An 18453-nucleotide genomic window follows, 5' to 3' on the forward strand; every position below is an offset into this window, starting at 1 on the left:
ATTTTTTAAATTCTATCTTGTTTTCTATAGTTTTATGTTTTTTATATTTGTTTAAGGCTTTTTTACTTTCTTGTATGACTTTTTTACATTTTACATTCCACCAAGGAGTGTGTTTTTTTAGTACAACTACGTTGGTTTTAGGTATAGATTGATCCGCTGCATTTAGAATAATATCTGTGAAATGTTTTATTATTATGTCTATATTTATTGCAACGATTGCCGAAAATCGTTAGAACTCGCGTGAACTGCTAAGCGTGGCTAAGCGTAACAGCCGTGATCGGTTTGGGTTAGAGAGAGAGAGAGAGAGAGGGCGCGTTAGGGGCAATGACCGGGAGGGGAGAGCTAGCGAGCCAGTATGACTGTGTCCTTCAGTCTGGCTACATCGTAGTTTAGCGAGTCAGAGGCAACGACGTGTTCTTTTCCTTCCGAGTGAGATCCAGGGAGTTTGTACAGATAATTGTGAGTGGAATGTCGAGTGCGCACACTGTTCAACGTGTGCGGCCTCGGCAGCAGCGAGCTCAACCTCAGAAACATCCACAGCAGAGCAACAACATTAGCGAAGAAGCAGTCGCAGAGGGCAGTTCTTCTTCTCTTAGTATAATCGGATACGGTTGGCCACCGTATCCTCATCGATTTAGCGGTAAGTGCGCTGCACCTTTTAATTGCATTTAGCGTGCGATCCCGCGCAGCGTGCGCGGTGAATCTATAGGTAGCGTGCGTGCGAATAGTCCGCGACGTCCGCGAGGTCTACTCTCTCTCCCCATTCGAGTTATTGTGTCGAAATAGCGTACGTAAGACTCTCGGCAAATCGTCCCTTATACAGGTTTAGTTTTGACTAAATAAAGTGGTTAGAGATCCATAAGAGACGTTCTTATTATTTCGTCTTCCCTTTGTCTGGCATCGGTGTTATTGTTTACATTCGATTTGAACGCGCCGGTAATCCAGCACGGATCGCGCGAGCATAGTAGGAGCTCTTCGTCGACCGAGGTGTTAGCGGTGTCCGACGCAGCGCTAATAAGCTAGCGCACCAGCGCACATTGGAGCTATAGAGGCGGGTTGGTTCAAAACCACCTAGATGAAACAATATTTGATGGAATTAAAAATTTCTTGAACGAGATTATTGGTAATTCAATTCGTCAAAGATCTACGAAGCGTTATTTTTGTAAATCATAAACCTTAAGCCCTGAAACCATTAATGGCAATTAATTAAAAACTAATTCTAAACCCCTTAGCTACATAGTCGAACATATATATGTCTACTTCATATCCGTTCCTAAGCATGGTTCCAGAACATGTTTTAGGCAAAATAAATTTAGGATAATCAGAGTCATCTGTCTGTGCAAATATATTTGACTTTAGAATAATTTTAAAGGTCATTTGAAGGTCAGAATTTTTTAATAGAAAATCTCTATTTTGACACCGAATTCGAAAAGAGCGAGAAATTTTAAGTCTGAAATTGTACTTTAAAATTTCAATTTTCACAAGTACTCAGAAGCTGTTGCTTTAAAAGAGCTAATCTTACTTTTAGCGCTGCCCAGAAACAACGACGTGGACGTAGTAAGGACTGTTTCCTTTGGGGTTCTTGATTAAAGTGAGTCCCCTTGCCTCTCACTGTTTGGGGTGCTTGATTAAAACTAAAAAGGTTCTTCTTGTAATCATAATTTACCATTATTCCAATATTAACATATTTTTGCAACCTTATCTATTTTAAGTTTAGTGTTTTTCATTTTGTATCTCAAACTAGAGATGTATGGATCGGATGAAATAAGTAATTTATGAATCAAATCGGTATTAGTAGCGATTCTATTACACTTTCTTGTATTGAACTTTCGGTAATGCTTTACGTCCTTGTTTCGAGATTCCTGAGATTCTTCAGATAAGAAGCCTATTGGAATTAGTGCAAAATGGTCAATGATTTTATCTCCATGATAAAGTATCTTATGCACAGATGCTGGCATATAGTACCAATTATATAAATTTATATATAATTGTAAAGTTTCTTTTGCATAAAACTTGAATTTCATGGTGTCAATTTTTATACCACATGCAATAGTTTGTAATATGATTCCAAATTTGACGATTAATTGTTTGTCGACATCTGTTATTTGGGATGCCAAGTCAGGATCACGAAAAAATTTTCTTGCAGTTTTACCGTCATTAGAAGATCCTGTCCCTTGTTTTGGGTAATCTATAAGTAAACCTGTTTTATCTTTGAACATTTTTTGGATCCTAGTTTTAGCTAATTTCATTTGTTCCTTTTCTTCAATCGATTTTGCAGCCCACTTGCAGAAATCTAATCTATATGCTATGTGAAGAATACATTCCATAAATCGTATCCATGCATGCAAACTTGATAAGCCATATTTAAAATTATCAAGTATCTCAGTTTTTTTCGATAACTCATTCAAATTATTCATTTGTGATGGTGTTGCTTTACATATTACACAAGATGCGGATGAAGGTGTATCTGTTAATGTCTGTACGACTTTTCCATCTATCATAGTTAGATGCAGCGAGTGCTTTACATGAATTTTTATACCAGCAATCTCTAGTGACGTTGGTGATAAAGCGTTGATTTCAGATTTTATTCGAGCTACTTTATCACGAGTATTCTCTGGTGTTTCATGGGTATATTCGAAACTGATAACTCGGCAATATCTAGTCGAGCCAGATTGTAGATTAGACCAAATTTTTTTTCTTAAATTTGGTATATTTTCTTCTAATGTATGCGGTACCATAGAGATTATAAAAATACTACTGTCTGATGTAGTGCCATCAGTAAATTTTTGTTTATATTCACTCTGATCAGAAGCACCATCACATCCCCATTTAAAAGTCATTATAAGAGATACTTCAGTTACATTTTTAGGTATGAGAGAAATAACAGTAGGTATTTGTAGTAACCGCTTACATGTATGATCTAACAAAGCTTGCAAATTAATGGAAACGTGTTTCTCAGTAATTAATATACTTGAAGGTACAGGATAGCATTCTGCTTTTGCTTCTGCAAGCTTTTTATAAGGTATAAAAATATCTGCATTCTTTTCTTTAGATCGTTTTCGAATCGTATCATACTGCCACCGAGATAACTTTGTATCCTCAATAAGAGCTAATGATTCAGTTTCGGTAAATGTAAGTAAGTTGCATTCTTCATTGTTTGAAAGGCATTCAATAACATGTATCAAATGTTTCTTTCCAGAATCTCTTAAGTTTTTATAAAAAGCCTGTTTTATTTCTTCTTCTGAATAACTTTCAGACAGAAGTAGTATTTTTCTGCGCTTAGTAGATTTAGAACTACCTTCGTAATTATCTAATGATGGTCTGCCACCACTTGGGGCATCCTTTTTAAGATCAATAATAACATTTTCTGATAACCACTGGCAATTTTTATTTCTAAATACATTTTCTTTGTAAAATGCAGAAGATAATTTCATTTTGAAGATGCGCAGAAAACTAAAACTAAGTTTTTTTTCACGCGCGATAACTGTTCTTCCTCTAAGTCAGGATAAATCGTATTAACATAACTGATTAAGCAATCAACATTTTGTTCATTTTTATCGACTTTGAACAATACGTCACATAAGTTTAAGTGGGGTAGAGTAAGAGATTCCATTTTAAAATAGTGTGATGTAAGTGTGATGTAAGAATACTAATAATACTACAAGTATGCACAAGTCTTTATTTTTTTAAAATACACTAAAATTTAAAAAAATGGGCTCTCAAATGATTGTGATGAATGAATGTGATGTGAATGTTTATAGATAATACAATACAAATATAACTTATAAGTATTACTAATGAATATTACTAATATTAAAGGAAATTATTTAGCAAATTTTAACTTAAACGTTATATGTGGTTAAATTTTTTATACATCTTATTCTTATTGATAACGACTACTGTTATTCCATTTCATTTACAATTTGAGTTACTTGAATTTGACATATTCAATTTTGCTTGTTCTAATTATAAAAATATTATTTTATCTATAGTTTTTTCTTGTAATATAACTGATTTAGGTTTGTAAATCGATCTACTCGTAATACATTATAATAAGTTGCATACTATAGAAAGGAAAATAGACAGCCATACATAGTTGTTTTAGATTTTCACCATAAACATAAAACAGTAACTTTCAAACTTTCACCATTATAAGCTTTCAATGATGTAGAATAAATTGGGATTACAATTTACTCTATAAGTATTTGAAATTACACGATTAACATTTTTTTTTAAATAACAGATTTCAATATGTAAGCTCTGTGTCAATTATAAAAAACCCCGCACAAAACCAATGGAAAAATACTTTCGATTAATTTAAATCTTACACTGACAAATCGATAGTTCGTAACATACTGATCAAATGTCTCCATGGGTACCATATCCGGAAACTCGTTTTTTAGGGACAAATCAAGGGTGTTAGCTCCAAAAATACATAGTATACGACTTAGCCATTTTAAGACGACAATGATATGCTTTCATTGAATGCATGTACATTGATTTATATTTTGTGGACATTTGAAAGTCGATGCACATATAAATACTCACAACCTCTTTCTCTGATCCGTATATCTCTTTGTTTTACGCGAAAGTGATAGTGTACGGTGACCCATTCTCAGCCGAATCCAGGATCAACGGCGTGGACGTGATGGGCGTCTGATCCCTGTGTGTGTGTGTGTGTGTGCGTGTGTGTGTGTGTGAGTTTATGTGTGTGTGGGTTAGTTCATGTGTAATTATCTACGTGTGTTAGTGTTTGTGTGTGTTATTCATTATGCGTGTTAGTGTTAGAAAATGCACAATGAAATATTGAAACTCGACTTGTTATTGAGAGACTAGCCCAGGAGTAATCGAGTTTGAATATTTCATTTCACTTTTTATATATTTCATTTCACTTTTTCACCACTAGATAGGAGCCTCACTCTCTCTAGAACTTTTTGTTTGCCATAATCCTTAAGTAGAACCGTTTTGTTATTTTTTTCAATATGTGATACGAAAGCGACTACTTGTTTCGTACTGACGATGGCCGGTCAGTAGTCGTAAGCCGATACACAATTCTATATTTTTAAAAAAACGTTCCTTTTTTTCTAAAAATACGAACTCTTGCCATTGTAATCTCAATATGCATGGTTATGTGCGTGTGTGTGTGCGTGCGTGTGCGTGTGGGTGTACGTATGCGTGTGCGAGTGCGTATGTGTGTGTGATTGTGTGTGAATGTATGTATTTAAATGTAAGTCAGCGTGTGTATGTGTGTGCGTGTATGAGTGTGTGTATGTAAATGTGTAAGTCAGTGTGTGTATGTGTGTGGGTTTGTGTATATATACGTGTGTGTATAAAACAAAAAAAATAAAAAAATAGAAACAATAAGCATAAAGCCTATTTCCTCTCTCTTCTTTCACATTACTAATCTCTATTAACCGAGAGGATCTATTATTTCAATTAATTGATCAATATCCATCTGTGCATCTTGTACGCTTCGCAAAAATCTGAGCGATGGATAGTGCACCTGATTTTCATGTCGAGCGTATCCCAAATACCAAAGAATAGTTGCTACATGGGCGCAAGTTCCAAGAGTTCTTGCTCCAGCCTTGCATGTACAGTAGTAACCAACTCCTTCATTTGCAACATCTTGCTCTTGATTATACTCCTCATTAAATGCTATCCATACTTGATGTTTCGTAGCATTTCTGAATCTAGAGGAAATTCTTATTCTCATAAAACCTGGTTCATTGGTATTCCGATCAATTTCAAAGGTTTGTTCGTCTTCTCCGATTTCTTCTTCATTTTCCAACTCAGCCCTTAAAGAAGAATCCTAAACGTATGAAGGTGCCAGCCCAACTTGATAAGTTCCATAAGTTAATCCTCGTAAATATTCCAAAGTCAAATTCGGAAACAATGGCACATGCATTGCAGTTATGTTATCCCATCGACCTCGTCTTCGTTGAAGACCTTCAACTTCTACTTGAGCTTGCACTAGATTGAGCTCGTTAACTTTATTTAACATCTGTTCTGCTAATTCTACGTTTGCATCAGGCATCATAATTATTCTATGATATTTATTTATTATAGCACCGGCTATACGCAGAAAATCAGTCAAGTTGGGAATATGAGACGTAGGAATAACGTTTGCAAAGAATTTAAATAAACTTTTCAGATGGCCATTTCTGGCTTCCACGATCCATCTAGTTTTTGTGATAATTCGAGCTTGGTTGGCATCTTCTGTTGAGAACTGAGCTTGATTACGATCAAGTAAAGGTGGCATCAATGTAACTAAGCCAATATCCGTTAAAATAGGAATGGCGTCTCGGTATCCGCGATCCAGTATGAAAATGTCTTGTGCTCTAAACCATCTTTGCATTCCGTCAACATCCATTTGGAACTCTTTTAAAAGGATTCTGGCATCATTGTTAGCGGCATTCGAAAAATAAGGTCCTTGAATATCACGTACATATCCATCTGGAGCTACAAACATGGCAGGTTTTAATAAATGTCTGTTCTTATGAACACAAAACGATTGACGCAAGGCTTTAAAACAAGAACTCTTCTCAATATTTAGATAAGTACAATCATTGTACACAATTGCCGTCGGTTCTTCAGGTGTGGCATTATACAAGCGATTTGCAAATGGTGTTATATGTCTTTCTATGTATTCCTCCCTTGTTATTGATCCAAACCCTATGTTCTCATCTACAAAACTCGTCATCAACGATTGTCGAACTGTACTGATTGCTAAACTCGTAGCTTGCCTTGAAGAATAATGGAACATTACCCATAAAAATTCATCCGAAAGACCCTGTTTTAACTTACACAGGAAACACAGAAGGTCTTTTTTAGACACATAACGATGGCCACCTGGAACGATGACAGGATCAGAGTATGTGAAAAGATCATTAAAGTTATCTTTTGAAATAGGAGAAATAGCTGCAAATTGTTCATCTGTTAAAGTGCGTTCATCTTCATATCTGCGTACAGGGCTATGCACAATTTCTTCACGCATCGCTTGAACAAATGATTGTAATTCTGGACCATTCAAAATGTATGGTCTATTAATGAACCTGAAATCTTCAATAATATTGAGTGGTAATAAACCCTTTTCATCCAAATGCTCATTACAGCAACAGTATCTTGCTGGCACATAAATGTTTCGCTCTACAAAAATATGAACTCTGGATTGCAAACTTAATCTGTGAATGTTAATACGTCTATGGCACACCAAACATTCATTATTAGTACGATGAGAAAGAACATTGAGTCGAGTGCAATTGGGATCAGCCTGTAACATTTGTATTTCACGGTGTATTGTTATATTACAATTGTTACAGATCCGAGTTTCAAGATCAATAGGAGCTTCTGGTCTTCCATTCTCCAAGCGTCTTGTAAAAGCGATTTCTCGTAGAAGGTCATCTTCAGCGTTAGCCAAACGTACCATTACTCTAGCATGTAAAGCGTTAGGGCAAATATAGCAAGGAATCCGAAATCTATTAGCCATTTTAACAACCAGAAATAATTATATTCTTTTGCAATGAAATCAAATCAGTACTGTACAGTTAATTATTCTCTACGATGAAGACTTGTATTTTTTGTATTCTACTGTATCCCAGTATACATTGTAAGACATGTAAATCAACAGCGTAAGCATTTATTTCTGGGTGTATAATTAATAAACGTTGTTCAAATAACAATGAATAAGGAAGTCTGAAGAAGACTGTCCTGGATTTATTCTAAACTAAGATTATTTTTAAGAATTGAGAAAAGAAATATTACAACGATCTCTCTACAAGCCACGAACTCTTCTCCGCAATATCCTGCAATGGTGGACTGCAGTGGTGGCAGCCTCATAACCATGCATATTGAGATTACAATGGCAAGAGTTGGTATTTTTAGAAAAAAAGGAATGTTTTTTTAAAAATATAGAATTGTGTATCGGCTTACGACTACTGACCGGCCATCGTCAGTACGAAACAAGTAGTCGCTTTCGTAGACACATATTGAAAAAAAAAACGAAACGGTTCTACTTAAGGATTATGGCAAACAAAAAGTTCTAGAGAGAGTGAGGCTCCTATCTAGTGGTGAAAAAGTGAAATGAAATATATAAAAAGTGAAATGAAATATTCAAACTCGATTACTCCTGGGCTAGTCTCTCAATAACAAGTCGAGTTTCAATATTTCATTGTGCATTTTCTAACACTAACACGCATAATGAATAACACACACAAACACTAACACACGTAGATAATTACACATGAACTAACCCACACACACATAAAATCACACACACACATGCACACACACACACACACTCACCGGGATCAGACGCCCATCACGTCCACGCCGTTGATCCTGGATTCGGCTAAGAATGGGTCACCGTACACTATCACTTTCGCGTAAAACAAAGAGATATACGGATCAGAGAAAGAGGTTGTGAGTATTTATATGTGCATCGACTTTCAAATGTCCACAAAATATAAATCAATGTACATGCATTCAATGAAAGCATATCATTGTCGTCTTAAAATGGCTAAGACGAATACTATGTATTTTTGGAGCTAACACCCTTGATTTGTCCCTAAAAAACGAGTTTCCAGATATGGTACCCATGGAGACATTTGATCAGTATGTTACGAACTATCGATTTGTCAGTGTAAGATTTAAATTAACCGAAAGTATTTTTCCATTGATTTTGTGCGGGGTTTTTTAAATTTATAATTGACACAGAGCTTACATATTAAAATCTGTTATTTAAAAAAAAATGATGAAGTCAGGATAAAAAGATATAATGAAGTGCAATGTGTTAAATGAATTCTACGAGAGAGAGAGGTTTGTAGGTTTGGAGTATTGGGTTTGTGGGTTTGGGGGTTTGGGGTTTTGGGTTTGGAGTATTGGGTTTGTGGGTTTGGTGTATTAGGTTTGGGGTTTTGGATTTGTGGGTTTGGAGTATTGGGTTTATGGGTTTGGAGTGTTGGGTTTGTGGGTTTGGAGTATTGGGTTTGTGGGTTTGGAGTATTGGGTTTGTGGGTTTGGGATTTGGAGGTTTGGGGTTTTGGGTTTGAGGGGTTTTGGGTTTGTGGGTTTGGAGTATTGGGTTTGTGGGTTTGGTGTATTAGGTTTGGGGTTTTGGATTTGTGGGTTTGGAGTATTGGGTTTATGGGTTTGGAGTGTTGGGTTTGTGGGTTTGGAGTATTGGGTTTGTGGGTTTGGATTATTGGATTTGTGGGTTTGGGATTTGGAGATTTGGGGTTTTGGGTTTGGGGGTTTTGGGTTTGTGGGTTTGGAGTATTGGGTTTGTGGATTTGTGGGTTTGGGAGTTTGGGTTTGTGGGTTTGAGGTTTGATGTTTGTGGGTTTGGGATTTTTGGGTTTTGAGGGTTTGGGGTTTTGGGTTTGTGGGTTTGTGGGTTAGTGGGTTTGGAGTATTGGGTTTGGGGGTTTTGGAGTTTGGGTTTGGGGTTTTGGGTTTGTGGGTTTGGGGGTTTGGAGTATTGGGTTTGTGGTTTTGGAGTATTGGGTTTGTGGATTTGTGGGTTTGGGGGTTTGGGTTTGTGGGTTTGTGTTTGTGGGTTTGGGGGTTGGGGTTTGGTGTTTGTGGGTTTGGGGTTTAGGGTTTGTGGGTTTGGGGTTTGTGGGTTTGGGGTTTGTGGGTTTGGGGTTTGTGGGTTTGGGGTTTGGTGTTTGTGGGTTTTGGGTTTGTGAGTTTGGAGAATGGGCTTCGCAGCTCTCTTCCATATAGTATAAAAAAGATCCTCACCAAAAATTATAAAGTTTGAACAAGATTGCTGGCCTCTAGGTGGTTTTGAACCTATTGACCATAATGTTCAGCGCCACTTTGCGGAGAGATCGCGCACCCAATTTGGATCGCTGAGTGGACACGGCGCATACGTACACCGGAGCCAGGTGAGTAAGTGTGCTAGAAGCATACAGCTAGCAGAGCACCGTCTGGCCGTATTGAGGACTACAATTACCCGGGATTTGCGGCTAGGCGGCATCCTGTTACATGATATTATTAGATACATTATTATTGTTAATAAGTTCGTTTAAATTATTTATGTTGTTATGAATTATTTTTTGAATTTTTCCCAGTCAGCTAGCTTATACTTCCATCGAGAAAAGTACGTTATTGGGGTTGGAATGTTATATTTGTTCTTAATAATTAGGAGAAAATGATCACTTTTAAAGAGTGTATAAAGCTTGCCAATCTATATCGGTAGCGATTGTATTACTACATATTGATAAATCAATAGAACTTGTTTTTCCGTTTGCAATATTAAAGTGAGTTGGTGAATCATCATTCAGTAAAACTACGTTATCATTATTAATTAGAAATTCTTCGATGCATTTTCCTCTGTTGTTAGTCTTATGAGAGCCCCATAAAAAACTATGGTTGTTAAAATCTCCTATAAAGAAGAGTGGAGATGGAAGTTGCTGTGTTAAATTTTCTAATTTTATGATATTGATATTATTTTGACAGCTTAAATGTATATTACTAGTACAGACTGATTTCTCATTAATTATAACATTGGCTGCTACAGCTTCGATTGGTGTATTTAATTTAATTTCTTTGCTGAATAAGTTGTTTTTTATTAAGATACAAACACCTCCACTAGCTGCTAGACAGTTTAATCGATTTTTATTGTAACATGTATAATTTTTGATTTGAATAGATTGATCCTTTTTTAGATTTGTTCCTTGGAGGCATATTTTATCTAATTGTTGTTCAGCTATTAGTTCTTGTAGAAATTCATACTGACCTCTAAAACTATTTATATTTCACTGGAGTAAGTTCGCCATTTTTGTAATTTTGTTGTAAATGCTGTTGTTTTTTATATGTCTTCGGTATCAGAGTTTCCAGGAGTTGGTAATGGTGTAATTACTGTATTTGGATTTTTGAGGCATTTTAATAGTGACGTACAGCGAATTTTTATACTTCAGTTATTAACTGCTGGATATATTTCCGTTTCGATAAATAATCTTAGTTCATTTAAATCTTGTGTGTATTGTTTTATTATATCTATTGGATTTTTAACTCCTTTTATATTTTCCAAGAGACTTTTGAATTGAATGTAGTTTAGAGGATTACCTGGTTTGTCTAATTTATTTTTTATAGTTTTTAATTTTTCGTCCATTTCGTCATGCTTTAATTCAATTGTTTCCACTGTTTCGGTTTGGCTGTTAGAACTACTGGCTTGTAAATATTTTTTAATTTGTTTGAAATAATTATTAGTTTTTTTTGTTTGTTGTTTAGTTACGCCTGTTTCATGTTGAGAATCTGTCGAGCTAATTTAAGAGTGTGTTCTTTTGTAGTTAGCGGTATTTTCCATTAATGTTTCGTTTTGTATATAAGTATTATACAATATCGTCAATAGTTTCATAGCTTGGAATTTGTGGATTACCGTTTATGTTTACATTTGAACTATTAAGAGTCTTACAGTCTTTGGCTAAGTGACCTTCTACGTTACAATTGAAACATTTAAGGAAATTAGTACTTGTATAGATAAAGTAATTTATTTCGTCATACAAAATTTTAAAAATGTTTAAAATATTTGTAATGTCCTCTGGCTTAATATAAACTTGGCGTCTAAAACTTGAAATACGAGTATGCGAGTATCCTTCTTTTGCAATGGAGGCTTTCAGTTCTGTAACTGGTGAGCCTCTTTTTACATTTAACTATTCGAGTATATCTTCGAATACATAGTTCGGAATACAAATCGGAGCATTTGAGAAAATTACTTTTTTGAATTTACTTATTAATGGTCTAATGGTAACTGTTTTATTTTTTATTATTAAAAATTCGTGCTTATCTGTAATTTCGTTGACGAGATCCTTGTTGGACAGGTATAAATAGATTCGGTTGTTTGAGATCCTAGATACTACAATGATATTAGTTGATTGCACTATTTCTCCTACTGCACATGCATAATCGGTAAGGTTTAAATCGTCCATGCACTCCATGATGAGGCCTTGATTTCTTTTTTGAACAGATTGAGGTATAGTTACATAACTAGGGTTAATTGATTTTTTTGATACGAACGTTAGAATTTCACTGTTTTGTGTATCTTTATAATTTTGACTTTTTATTTCTGAGGACATTTTGATGATAAATGTTTTATCAGTAGCTATAGAGCAATAATTGTGAGGGCAATTGCCCTGATTTTGTTATTGTGATTGTATAGCACCGAGAGTTATGAGAAGCGATTGTAAACACGTCTACTACTTATCGACTCTCGATAGGGACTGAAGAACTTTTAGTTGTATGAAGAATGATTTTATAACTTGAATATTTCTATAAATTATAATATTTAAATAAGTAATATTAAATATATAAAGAGAAGACTTCCGGTCGACAGCTCGGGCGGGAAAGACGTGTGTGGTGTAAGATAGTAATTCAGGTGGTGATATTGAGATAAAGGAGAGAATAAACAATCGAAAAGTGGACTGGCAGGACGAGTGAGAGGGTAGGTTACGAAGGAGTGATAAAAAAGTGAAAAATAAGGGCGAGTAAGAACAAAATAAGTGAAAGTACGAAGATCAACAAAAGTGTGGTTATGGCGGCAGCTAGCAGGAAGGAGGAGACGAGTAATGGAGAGCAAGAGTGAGCAAACCAAAGAAAGTAGAAAACGAGAAAAAGGAAAACAGTGGGAAAAAGGATATAAGAAAGTTCATGCAAAGGGAGAAAGATAGTAAGGAAATAGGTTTTGCAAAAAGTATATATTAGTGCATACACCACCGAGAAAGCCAGATGAAAGGTCATACGGTAGCGTAGGAAAAAATTACAGTGAAATAATTGAGCAGGCAGGGGAAATAGAGACCGATGATGACGAGGTAGCTGAGGAAAACGAACAAGATGAGGTGGAGAAGGAGAAGGATAGTGAGGGAAGGCGAGGAGAGAATTCGGCGAAAGATAAAAGTGAGGAAATACGGAAGGAGCAGGAGATAAAAGACGCACAAGAGCTAAATGGTAAAGAAGGTGAGGCCAATAAGGAAGATAATGAAGCAAGGAGAATAGAAAACCGAGGGACGGATATAAACACAGACAAGAGCATGGACACAAGCGAGGATGAGAGAAGCAGAGTAGGAGAGAAATTAAAGAAACTACAGGATAGAATGGAGGAGATGGAAGAGCAAAGAAGAATTGATGCACAAGCAGTAACAATGGCGAAAGAAACGATAAGACTGACAGTGGAGAAGTTGGATCGAAAAATGTCAGAATTGATAAAACAAATGGGAGAAGAGGAGAGAGAACATAAAGAAAAGTTGAAGGAGGAAATAGGAAAAATGGTTAGAAGTGGCAAATGTAGGAGGGAGAAAGGAAAGCAGGCTAACGAGAGCGCAGAAAACAAGCGAAGCGAAAAGTAAGAAGAGGATGCGGCACAACGAGCAAACGAAGAGCAACAAGTAAACGCGGACAAGAACGGCGTGGATGGAGAGAGTGAGAACTGGAAGTGAATAAGCTCAACGCAGTGAAAACATCAGAATACGAGTTTGAGATGAAAGAGAGGAGAGATAGAAAGAATAATGTGTTTATCAGAGGAGTGAGGACATCGGGAAGAAGATGGAAGGAAGAAGCATACGAAATAATAATGGGAACTACAAGAAGGCAGTTTGAAATAAGAAGAATCCGGCCGTTGAGAGGAGGACTACTTTTGACCTTTGAAAACTTTGGGGAAAAAATGGCGTTTACGGAGCAGGCGGAAATTTTTGAAAAAATAGGAATAAGTGTAGAAGAAGATAGAACATGCAGAGAATTGGAAGTGCAAAAATGGATTGAGATGGTAGCAGATCAAGAAAGGAAGAAACAAAAACAGGTGCAGGTAGGCTACCTATAAATAAGAATCAAGGGAAGAATGAGCTTATGGGACGAAAGAAGAGGGGGTCTCGTAGAGGCAAATGAGAGAATGTTTTTTCGGGGCAGAAGATAAGAAGACGAGCATCGGGAATGGAGAGGGATACCATGGCGGGCAATCACAGAAAAGTTCTACGACGGGTTTCAGAACGAGTGAAGAAACAGCAATCGAGGAAGAGGAAAACGACAGCTTGGAGATCCAGGAAGATGACAAAACGACGGAGAAGACAATGAGAGAAGCAACGACGAGTGGAGAGATCGACGAATAACGAGGGGTAGGTTATAAATGCGTATCATGGAATGTAGTGGGGAGTAAAAATATATTAAAATGCAAAGATTTTTTAAACAAGTTTGACATTATTTTACGAGGGTGGTCCGATAAGTACTTAGCCTCACCGCCCGATGGCGCCACTCTCGCAAAAGAAATATTCTATCACGTAGTACAACCTTCTCGATGGTTACTGTCAAGATTTCAGCCGGATCGGAGTTGTAGCTTATTTTTGACAGCGTGTGAAAGCAAGTGTGTCCGTTGATTTTTGAAAAATGGAAAAAGAACAGTATCGGTCGGTGATTCGATTCTTGTTTTTGGAAGGGAAATCGCGCAGCGAAATCAAAAAGCGCTTGGATGCTGTGTACGGTGACTCTTCTCCTTTGATGGCGACCGTCAAAAATTGGTTTAACGAGTTTCAACGTGGTCGCACGTCGATTTTTGAAGAGCCACGTCCAGGTGCTCCGAAAACGGCTACCACGGAGGATAACGTGACAAAAATTCACGATCTTGTATTGGCAGATCGACGATTGAAGGTGCGCGAGATAGCTAAGATCGTAGGCATCTCAAAAGACCGCGTGGATCATGTCCGGCATGAAATTTTGGGCATGAGAAAGCTGTCGGCGCGATGGGACAACTTCAGAGCAATGTCTGACGCTGTTTAAGCGCAATCCGAAGGAGTTTCTGCGTCGTTTCGTGACAGTCGATGAAACATGGTTCCACTGGTATACACCAGAGACCAAGGAACAGTCGAAACAGTGGACTTTACCCGGCGAAAGTGCTCCGAAGAAGGCGAAGACTGCCCTATCGGCCGGAAAGGTGATGGCCACCGTTTTCTGGGATTCACAAGGTGTAATCTACATCGACTACCTGGAGAGGGGCAAAACGGTCACAGGGCTGTACTATGCCGAATTATTGGGCCGATTCGACGTTGAATTGCAGAAAAAACGGCCCCATTTGGCGAAAAAAAAAATGCTCTTCCTCCATGACAATGCATCGGCTCACACCTCCGCCGTCGTCATGGCCAAATTGGTCGAATTAGGCTACAAACTGCTGCCCCATCCACCGTATTCTCCAGATTTAGACCCGTGCGACTTCTTTTTGTTTCCAAACTTGAAAAAGTCACTCGCCGGGCAGAAATTTAAGTCGAATGAGGAGGTAATCGCTGCCACGGAAGCCTACTTTTCAGACCTCGAGGAAGCGTATTTTTTAGACGGGTTAAAGAAGTTGGAGCATCGCTGGGCCAAGTGTATCGAACTAAAAGGAGACTATGTTGAAAAATAAAACGCCACTTTTCCAAAATTTTCGTTTTTCTTTTGTAGGCTAAGTACTTATCGGACCACCCTTGTATTACAGGAGACGTGGGTAGAAAAAAGTAAAAAACTAAATTTAATTAAAAAATTAAACAAAAAATATAGGTGGGGAATGAAGACGGCGATCAAAGTGAAAACGAGAGGGCGAGCAAGTGGGGAGGTTATAGTAGGGATTAAGAGATAGGTAAAAACGGGGAGATAGAAGAATGGGAATATGGAATAGTAATAAGAATTATTTGGATGGAGAAAGAAAAAATTGATTTTATAACAATTTATAACAACGCGAAAACGAGCAGAATGGTCAGCAAATTGAAAGGGGTAATAGAGGTGAGGTTAGTTGAAGGGAAGAAATTTATTATAGCAGGGGATTTCAATGTAAGGGTGGGAAGCGAACAGATAAGCAAGGGTGGAAAGAGGAATTCGGAGGATAAAAAAACGACGCAGGAAGAAATAATACTGATAAAAAGCCTATTGGTGTTGTATGAATTAGTTCATTTACTAGACGATTTAAATGTTCCATTATTCTACTGGTATATTTTTTACAAGTTGATTCAATTTTTTCTCTTACGGTCTTAATTTTGACATCCTTCCTTAAGTATTCATTTTTTATATACCATGGTGCATCAGTGATGTATCTTATTGTTTTGTTTTCAAATATTTCTATGATATCGATGTTAGGACTTTGTGATTGTACCCCACAGTTGTATGCCGTACGTCCATACTAGTTTAATTATGGATTTGTATACTAGTAATTTGTTTTTGATTGACAGTTTGGATTTTCTTCCTAGTAACCAGTAAAATTTCCTCGTTTGTAGATTGAGTTGTTTTCGTTTGGTCCAGATATGGTCTCTCCACGTAAGTCTTCGATCCAGGTGCATTCCAAGATATTTAGCTTTCTCTCCTTGTGGAATTGGGTGATTATTTATGTATACCGATGGACAGTATCCTTTCTTTTTTGTATAAGTTACTTCAATTGATTTAGTTTCATTTATCGTTATCCTCCATTTGTTGAACCATTTAAGAACTATGTCTAGGTATTTATGCATTATGTTGGAGGCTGTTATTTCATTAGCGTGAGATATTAATATTGCTGTATCATCTGCGTACATGGCTATGCTGACATCTTCCATTTTGGAGAGATCATGGGTGTAAATTAGGTATAATATAGGACCAAGAACACTTCCTTGAGGGGCACCGGCTTTTATTGGATAAAGTTCTGTTGTTTCATTATTTACTCTTAGATTAAAGATTCTAGAACTTCGATATGATTCCAGTAGTAAGTAAAGTTCTTTTGGTAAAATTTTTTTTAGTTTATATAATAGCCCTTTGTGCTAAACTTTATCAAATGCTTGTGCTACATCAAGAAATACTGCATTACCGTATTCGTTTTTTTTCAAAGGTATTTCTTATTTTTGTCGTTACTCTATTTATTTGTTCTATTGTAGCATGATTATTACGGAAACCGAATTGGTGATCTGGAATTATATTTTGTTCTGTTAGTATTTTATGTAGTCTTTTAATTATTATTTTTTCACAGATTTTGGATAACGTTGGCAGTAGACTGATTGGCCTGTATAAAGTTACTTGTTGGGGCGGTTTACCCGGTTTTGATATAAGTATTATTGTTGCTATTTTCCATACCGTAGGGAAATAGTGTAAGCGAAAAATTGAATTTAGCAGAATGGTTATATATCTTACCGCTTTTATTCGAAGTTCTTTTAATAACCTTGTATTTATATTATCGTGTCCCGGGCTTTTTTCATTTTTTAAATGGCGAATTATATGATTTATTTCTTTAGTTTCAATGCTCTTATGTGTGTAATTATTTACATTATTATTTTGATTGTAATTTAATAAATTTTGTTTTTCATCAATCGTTATTTTACGTTGCGGTGGGTTGAATACGTTTTGTAAATGTTTAGCAAAAGTATTAGCTTTATCGATATCTGTTCTAGCCCATGACATGTCATTTTTTAAAATAGAAGGAGAGAAGCTTGGCGGTTGGTTTATTTTTTTTTTGTTGCTTTCCAAAGTGAATAATCAGTTGCCTCGGTTGCAGTTAGGTTCGTTAAGCAGTTATTTATATTCTCATTTTTTTCATTGTAGAGAATTTGTTTGAGTTCTTTGATTGATCGATTATATTTCGATTTATCTATTTGTAATCTAGTTTGCTGTCAAATTTTTCTTAATCTTCTTTTTTCTTTAATTTTGTCAGATACAGCTTTAGAGTTGGTAAAATTTGTTTTTTTATTTATAGTGTATATTGGAGTCGCGTTTTTAACAGCATTACAAATAATATTATTGACATTTTCAATTGCAATATTAATATCTTATTTTGTTTTTGGTGGTATGTTACACGAAAGTTTCTCATTTAATATTTCTCTGTATAAATTCCAATCTGTTTTTTCATTGTATAAGAGGCTGTTTTTCTTTAAGTTTAATTCTATTATTGAGGCGAAATTAATAATAATTGGGGAGTGATTTGAAGTTAATTCGAGGCATGATTTAGCTGTTATATTTTTAGAACATAAGCCTTTTATAATTGCAAAGTCTATTCAGTCCGGTAGTTTATTTATATTGGAGGGCCAGTATTTAGGTTCACTTATTGATATTAGCGTTAAATTTTCTGTTTTCATCATTGTGTACAGAATGGCTCCTTTTGGATTCGGCGTTATCAATCTAGACCCCCACCATGGATGTTTAGCGTTGTAGTCGCCTCCTACAAGAAAGCGGTTTCCCAGGCTATCAAAATATTTTTTGTATTGTTCCTTCGTTATCTTATGTTTTGGAGGACAATACAATGCTGAAACTATTATTTGACCGTAGTTATCTGTGATTGCGATGTTGGTTGCTTGTAGATAATCATATTTATATGGTTCAATTTCGTCATGTTTATATTTAGTATTTTTAATTATTATAGCCTTTCCTCCGTGTGCGTTGCCGTCTGGATAATTTGTAGTGAATAACATATATCGTGGTATTTTTAGAAAATTTTTATCGGTGAAATGTGTTTTAGATATTAGCATTATATCTATATTG

The 18453-nt window shown here is 36.1% G+C and overlaps 1 protein-coding gene across 1 annotated transcript; it reads left to right on the forward strand.

Annotated features, from left to right (window-relative positions):
* Window positions 1–12569: 12569 nt before the first annotated feature.
* On the forward strand, window positions 12570–13346 carry LOC131674346 (troponin T, cardiac muscle-like). Its single transcript, XM_058952963.1, has 2 exons — window positions 12570–12670; window positions 12767–13346. The coding sequence occupies exons 1-2, from the start codon at window positions 12570–12572 to the stop codon at window positions 13344–13346; spliced, it is 681 nt and encodes a 226-aa protein (XP_058808946.1).
* Window positions 13347–18453: the final 5107 nt, after the last annotated feature.

Source organism: Phymastichus coffea, unplaced genomic scaffold (assembly GCF_024137745.1).
Source record: "Phymastichus coffea isolate CEN01 unplaced genomic scaffold, Cenicafe_Pcof_1.1 PCOF00232, whole genome shotgun sequence".
Classification (NCBI taxonomy): domain Eukaryota; kingdom Metazoa; phylum Arthropoda; class Insecta; order Hymenoptera; family Eulophidae; genus Phymastichus; species Phymastichus coffea.